Source organism: Tripterygium wilfordii, chromosome 7 (assembly GCF_013401445.1).
Source record: "Tripterygium wilfordii isolate XIE 37 chromosome 7, ASM1340144v1, whole genome shotgun sequence".
Lineage (NCBI taxonomy): Eukaryota > Viridiplantae > Streptophyta > Magnoliopsida > Celastrales > Celastraceae > Tripterygium > Tripterygium wilfordii.
The window spans coordinates 1,596,840-1,604,696 of NC_052238.1; the positions used below are offsets into that span (position 1 = coordinate 1,596,840).

General features: G+C 39.2%; 2 protein-coding genes across 2 annotated transcripts; one reads left to right on the forward strand and one right to left on the reverse strand.

Annotated features, from left to right (window-relative positions):
- The first annotated feature begins 1,539 nt into the window (after window positions 1-1,539).
- Window positions 1,540-3,247, forward strand: LOC120002846. The gene is made up of 3 exons (XM_038851689.1): window positions 1,540-1,689; window positions 1,791-1,910; window positions 2,934-3,247. The coding sequence occupies exons 1-3, from the start codon at window positions 1,669-1,671 to the stop codon at window positions 3,045-3,047; spliced, it is 255 nt and encodes an 84-aa protein (XP_038707617.1). The 5' UTR covers window positions 1,540-1,668; the 3' UTR covers window positions 3,048-3,247.
- A 778-nt stretch (window positions 3,248-4,025) lies between these two features.
- On the reverse strand, window positions 4,026-4,668 carry LOC120003035. Its single transcript, XM_038851929.1, has one exon. It carries the CDS (start codon window positions 4,605-4,607, stop codon window positions 4,179-4,181), a length of 429 nt encoding a protein of 142 aa, XP_038707857.1. The 5' UTR covers window positions 4,608-4,668; the 3' UTR covers window positions 4,026-4,178.
- Window positions 4,669-7,857: the final 3,189 nt, after the last annotated feature.

Here is a 7,857-nt window from a genome sequence, read left to right on the forward strand (position 1 = left end):
GTGGCAAGGACGGAGGCTGGGTTAGAAGTTGTCATGGGCCTAACTATGCACTAGAAAAACCGGCTTACTAGTGATAGGTTTGCCCAATCTTATAAAACACTCACCCTCCCCACACTTAACCGATGTGGGACTCATGACAAACCCCACCCCTTCAAGACCAACGCCCACGTTGGTCGAGCACCATGGCGGTCTGCACTCTGTGTGAGGCTTTCACCCGGCTAGCACCCTCAACAGGGTACACACTCAACAGTGTACGGGGTCCACAGGTAGCCCTTTTCATGGCCTTTCCAGGGTCCCTGGGCCTGGCCCAAAGGGCCGGTTAAGTGTGGTTTGGCCAATCTTATAAAACACTCACCCTCCCCACACTTAACCGATGTGGGACTCATGACAAACCCCACCCCTTCAAGACCAACGCCCACGTTGGTCGAGCACCATGACGGTCTGCACTCTGTGTGAGGCTTTCACCCGGCTAGCACCCTCAACAGGGTACACACTCAACAGTGTACGGGGTCTACAGGTAGCCCTTTTCATGGCCTTTCCAGGGTCCCTGGGCCTGGCCCAAAGGGCCGGTTAAGTGTGGTTTGGCTTCGATACCATTTGTCATGGGCCTAACTATGCACTAGAAAACCGGCTTACTAGTGATAGGTTTGCCCAATCTTATAAAGCACTCACCCTTCCCACACTTAACCGATGTGGGACTCATGACAGAAGTCGATCTTGATGAAGCACTCCCATAGAATAAGGTTGGCTCCCAAATTGGCCGGAGGCTGATTGTCTCTATTTTGACCGTTGCTCATCTCTCACTAAACCCATTAGAAGAAATCTGCCATATTGATTTTTTTTTTTCCTTTTAATTATGGTTTTCGATCTAAGATGAAAGCACCACATCTGTATTCTTCATTTTTTTTTTAATTTCTGGGTTTTCTTTTTTTAAAATTATTTTTTGTTGTTTTTATATTCCATGTGGCATTTTTATTTTTATTTTAATATTCTACTATTGTATATTTATTTTAATTTTGATCCATATATGCAATAAATTGACACCTCAGCAATTTTCGGTGATCAATTGATTGGAATTGGACCATCATGATCTAATTACTTAAAATTGAAATATTGAGCGACTCAATTTGAAATTTTTGTTTGGATGACCTAATTGCAAGCTGTGGTATCTTTCAGTGACCTATTTGAACTAAACCCATACTTGAGACTTATAAAAACATATCCCTATTTAATGTGGAGTGTTGGATGTGAAGTGGGTCCTACATATGTGTTTTAAATCAATGATTATATTAATGCAACATAGATTTAAAAAACTTTTAAATGTCATATTTTAGGTCTCTAATATTTTCCTTTGAGATTTGTTAGGACTTAGGAGGATCATAGTACTCATGCGACTGTTATGCTCGTGTAAGCCATTGTCATTTCTCCTTTTTCACAGAGCTGGGCTCGGCTTGAATGTACCAATGGGCCGTCTAACCCGTTAACAGATAATCCACAGACTTGTCTTCCAATGATTGGGCCAACGTTGGGGCATGGATCACCGCGCGTAACTTCTGTCTGGACTCTGGATATTATGGACCTTAACGACCGTCTACGTTCTAAAATTAGCCAAGAAAGTTTTTCGTCTCTTTGCCTTCCCGTCTCCTCGAATCTAACAGCAAATACGCCATGATTAGCATTCTCGCTCAGGTTTTTGCAATTCGTTGCCCTAATTTCTTTCTTCAATTTGATTATTTGGTGTGCTGATTTTTTTTTTTTTGTGACAATTGTTTACTGAAACATATCCGCAGGAGCGTCTGCTTGGGGCTGCATTGGGAATTGCATTGGCGGGCGTGGTTGTTTTTGAGCAACGCAAATGCATCTACAAGTCCATTTCAGATAACCAGTCTCAATTTTCTGATCAATTTCAGGTTAAACTGAAACCCTAGTTGATGTTTTTCAATTTTATTTTAACGCTATTCTGACTTCTGAAACCCTAATATTGAGCTTAGATTTTGAACATGTAATTGCTGATAACTGAAATTGGGATTGGGATGTTTTATATATATAGTTGTCTAGCACTTAATTGCGAGCACCCACTGGCCACTTCTAATCAGCAAGAAAAGAATGTAATTCTGAAATGGCTTTAGCTAGAATGGAGTTGCGGTAGTACTGGTCGTTGGGTTTGCAAGATAAAGACTTTCATGATCACCTTTTGCTTGCATAGGTTGAAGGTGCACTATAAATGTCCAGATGTGGGATCCTTGTTTTAGGGTTGAAGTTAGGATGGGGAGGCAGGAAATTTCTCATGAGTCAGGACAATAGTTTGAAGCTCTGGCAAAGCTTGAGTAGAAAATTTCAGGCTTCCTTGATTGCTTCCATTATGTACCATAAGTCTCCCTTAATTTATTTAGAAGGGAGTAAGATAATATTTGGCAAATTTTGTTACTTAGTAAGCTTATACAGATATTCTCTTTGCATCCATCTCTTGTTCCATTTTCATAACTCTACCATTTTAAGGCAAAGTTGATCTATAAATCCCAAACGAACAATTTTGGCTTTTGTGATTGAGTGTTCCATTCTCTACTGGTATGTAGAAATACAGTGGGCTTCAAGCAGTGAAATAAAGTTCTGATAGATGTGGGAGTTTAGGATTGTCATATGCTTGTAGCTTCAAATGTGCCATGTTTATGCTGGTGACTGTGTTTTATAGATATTGATTTCTTCAGAAGTTTTTAGAGTTGGATATACTTAGGTTCTGGTCTGTCTCATATCTTATTCATACTAGTCTATTAATTAGCTAACGGATCTTTCTATACCAATCTGACTTAAAAAATGCAACTCATTATCAATAACAAAAATGCATGAGAGCAAGATATCTTGTTGAAATGTCACATTCCTTGTTTGAATAGCATGAGATTAAGTTCTAATAAATATACTTTGAACATTTGCAGAGAGAGCCCATGTTTGGAAGGAAATCTCGCTTGGAGTTTGCACACCTATGGAACAAAGCTGTGGACAAGACATTGGGACCTGTGATTGAGTCTCTTAGTTCACGTGGATGGTAAAATGTTGAGTTATGAGCACGTCTTATCTTCTTTTTTCCATACATGGAAACGTGCTCTGATTTCGCCGCATGTCTTTGTATTCGATCAATTTGAACATTGATTATCTGGGATGCTGCACATGATTCAAAAACCTCAAAAAACATGTTCCCTCTTATTTTTTAAATAATTGCTGCTTATACTAGTGCGGCATTCTTGTCTGATGTTGGTTGCTTCTAGTTCTTGTTAGTTTGTGCCATTCAGGATGCTTACGCAACACACAACATATAAACTTTAGAAAATTAGAATCCAATCCTCGTACTTTTGCCAGTAAGGAACTTTAGGTACCATTACATTATTTATTTGGTTTATTGATTGTATAATTAAGGGCTAATCTTAGCACTTTGGTAAAAGTTGTTTCATTGTGCCTGGACATCAGAGGTTTACACCATTTGTAGAGAGCCTTGTGTACTACCGAGTGCCTTTTCTTTCTACTCATATGCTAGACTGTCCTGCCTCATATCCTGTTAGGCCAAGGTACTGAGACATGGGATGAGTGGAAGATGCCTGTTATTTGAGTGAGTGATTCGACCACCTTCTGTTTTGTATATAGAATGACCAGTGCCCGTACCTTTCCTGGCTGAGGGCATATACCCCTTTCCAGTAATAGTGCCCCATAGTCTGCCAATGCGTACAAGTGTTTTGTTTCTAAAATTTTTGCATATGGTTGCTCATCCTCTGTTTTTGTCGTCTGTTTATTGCCTCGATAATAGTTTTAGCTGTTGCCTCGATGATGGTTTTTCTTTGTGTGTTCCTTGATTGGATGCTTTCTAAGTCAATGAAAGTTCACCTCTTTTATTTATCATCTTTTTCTTGATTTCCACTAAATCATAATATTGTCCCCTGTTCTTCTCAATGGTTTTCATACAACTACAACTCTGCATGACTGGACTGTTTCAGTTGCTGATATTCTCTAATTGTGAATATCCTGACAAATCAAAGTTTTATACTTCGAACATATCCATGCAATAAATCACTAGAAGATTATACATACATTACAGACCCAAAACTAAAAAAAAAATCTAAAAGAGAACTAAGATGAAAAGGGTAGGTGCTGAAACAGGGGCAATACCAAAGCTTCTAAAACTGAGCAGTTCAAGCATCAGGTTTAACAGAATTAGATGCTTGAACGGAATTAGCTCGGCTCACATTGGTTTGACGGGATCTGAACACATAGAAAGCACCCATTGCCAGTAGAACTACAGATGCAACGCTGAACACGATGCCCGCCATGGCACCAGCTCCTAGTCGGTTTCCACTTTTCGAGGATGTGGAGAACTTGCTTTCATATGCTGGAGTTGAACGCACTTGAGCGGCTAGGTGCAGCGGTGAGCAACTGGAACCCTCGCACGGGCTTTTTGTATCAGGTTCCTTTGTGTTGGGATGGAAGAATTCGACTGCTGATGGTGAGAAAGCCATAGGATTCGCATTAGCAAGCCCATGAGGGGCTCTGCCTTGAGCTCTAGCAGTGATGAGGAAAGCTAGAGAGGAGAAGAGAAAGATGAAAGAAGTCATGGGACTCATGCTTGTCCTGCTGTTGGCGTGACTTGAGGCTTGAAGTAGTCGTTTGAGTGAAAAATGTTGGGTGCTTTGGACTGGCTTATATAACGATTTTTTGTGAAGTGGTAGTTGCTTAGTGTTGAATTTTGTTGATGAAAAGGGAACATACAAAATGATGGTATATCATTCCTTGCCTTTCCAATAGTGAAAAACTTGTCAGCCTCCCAAAATTGCCCTCATCATAGTATTTATAGCAGGTAAGACTGGGCCGAAACTTAGTGGTAGAACAAGTTTACGGAATCAGAATTTCATAAAGAAAATATCTTGATTGATTGATTCAAACTCTTAACCTCAAACACCGTACATCTTAACTCCAGAGAGATAGACAATTATATCGTCGCCCGATGGTTGTCATTAACCATGCTGAAGCTTTAGGGCTATGATCGTCATTTTTGCATTTTATGGCAAGTCATATTGTCTTTTGGTATTCTTGAGGTTGCCTTGACAGTCATGCAAGAATGCAATTTTGTCTGTGAGTGCCTTCTCAAACACCCAAATAAGTGGGGTTTTTGGGGCCCTTTTGTTATTATTATATGTGTATGTATATGCGAGCTTGAATACTTGTATTTTGCTGTCTGATCTTTTTTTGTGACATTATTTCCATCGTGCAAATCAGTTTAAATGAGTAGAAAATCATATTATTTTAGTTTCGTTATTATCTATAAGTTATTATACACAACAATACAATTACATAATTTGTGAGCATGAAAGAGTGTTTTGCAAGAGTTAAGTTCAAGGAAATGCATTATTTAACATGGAAAAGTTGATGGGTTTTTCTTAGCTTGGAGGATCAGCAAAGGCCATAAGCATATAGTATTGATTTGATATTATACGAGTAATTATATAAAAATAGGGTAGACTGAGCATTATTGCAAGAGATAGGTGTAAAGCATGTAGAAACTGAAATCAATGCTTTCCACTCCCTCTACAGGCCACCCCTCTTGTAATTAAAAATCATTTCATTCTTCACGCTCTTTTCCTCATCCTTCCTTTCAATCCTTCACACTTTTCGTGTGGTGAATTTGTGAGTGCTAAATATGATGTTGACATTTCGCCACTAGCCTTCACTGTCCTTCCTCATCAAAGTTTAAAGTTCAAACACAGGCCACCACTGGCCCATTAAGCGTTCGCACAGGATCCTCATTGTCTTGAGTAAATGGACCTCCTGGGCTTCACATGTTGCAGCAGCTGCCGCCGCGCATCCCTGCTAATCAAAACTCAGTTCTCACATGATATTCGTGAAAACGAAAGGTGGTTCAGGAATCATGAGTTGAATTATTGGGCTGGACTCAGCCAAGTATGTTTCGGCCTACAAAACAAGCCCACGTTAGGTTTGGCCTCGCAAGGTTGATGATGATTTTGGGTATTCGCCTAGTGTCCTAGTTCCTTTGCCATTTGGAAGCAGAGTTACATTGATCAGGCACCATCGGTTGTTAGTTGCTATTAGCCAAAGCAAATCTGCCAATCATATATAGGACTCGACGGTTTTCTAAGTGACCAAGTCGACAATGTTGATAAGGTCCTCCAACTAATTATAACACTCATGATTGTACCAATAATATATAGCAGTGACTTATCTTTACAACCATAACTGAGAAGAATTTAATGTTAAAACTTAAAAGGTCCCCCGCCAATCTTTGGCAAAGGTCGCGAAGCATATCAAGTTATCAACTAATATGAGACAGATTTGGAAAACATCTCCATATAACTTGGGATGACAACATCAAATATGCCCTCACGACCAGTTAAACGGTAGAAAGATCCAGTTATAAGACTTTCTACACAGCAAACTTTCTTAGACAAAATCCAATTCATCTCCATAGTAGGGATTCATTGGTACCGCGGTTTTTTAGTCGATTGGCTTACTCACCACATTGAACCAGAGGGTAGCTAGTTATTTATCAGAATCTTAAGTTTACTAACAACGTCAGCAATGGATACTTGACTCCACTTCTTACAACATTCAACCAAAAGTGAACAACAGGTTTGCAGATTGAGCATACCCAATATATATATAAGCTCATATACAGAGCTGATCAGGACTGCACAAGGCAAATGCCATATTCTGTACCCAAAATGCTAATCAAAGAACATTATGTAAAAAAACAGAAAACATTATCAGACATGGCCACATCCAGGAAGAAGTTAAGGGAAGAGGGAGAGAGACTTTCAATCTGCACTACAAAGTATCATGAGAAGTAGGCAAAAAACTTGTGCACTTTCAAGAACCTACAATATTAGTTAGCCTTGGGGCATTATCATAAGCATAACCACTTTTAAGCGAGGAACAGGTATGGCAAAATTGAAACCTGCAGCCAGCTCACACTTGAGAATTTAGTGGGAATCATGCACTGCCTAAAAATCCACACACACTTTTGGTCCTCACAAAATGGAACAATAAGCATAAGAAATGATGCAGCAAGGAGTCTTACAAAGCATAACAATACAACATAACAAAATTCTCCACCAATGCCTGCAATATGGAGCAAACCAAAGAACAACAAAAGCTTACTGTGTCAAGAACTTAGTAGCATATTCAAGAATTGAAAAAACACAATGTCAAAGCCCAATCCTTGCTAAAGCAACAAATATGTGATTGAAGCAGTACGCGGGGAAAGCAATGCTAGCACTGGTATAATCTAGCTAATTCAAGATTTATACAACAACACCGAAGTTATTTCAAAAAGGAAATAAAAAATAAAAGCCAGGTCTGGTTGTAAGCGGGTGTGCAATATACAAAATGAGAAACTGTCATATGATATGGCCAATTGAAAAGTAAAGACTTCTTCGTGAATTCAAGACAAACAAAAAAAGCTTCAAAGAAGGCACTGTGAAAAGAAATAGAACGAGGATGTAGCACAATACCAAACTTAACAAAAAAAAACAGAACATTCCCTGTGGACTTGGTTCCTTTATCTTCCTTCTTCCTTTTCCTTTTTAAACACACTGAAATATGCACATATTATCTAGATAGGTAAAACCAATGTCGTTAACTCTCCACCACTGACACCACATGCATCAGCATTACCATTGCCACAATTTTTGCACAATTACTGCAGTGCAACACACGTAGCGCTCGAAAGACAGAAAACCAACAGACTAAATCACTAGTCAAAACACAACAGAAAAGTAGCATTACCAATACAAAAAACCCAAAGATTGTATGTCACGCCCATAAAACATACCATAAAAAAAAAAACAAACAAACAAACCA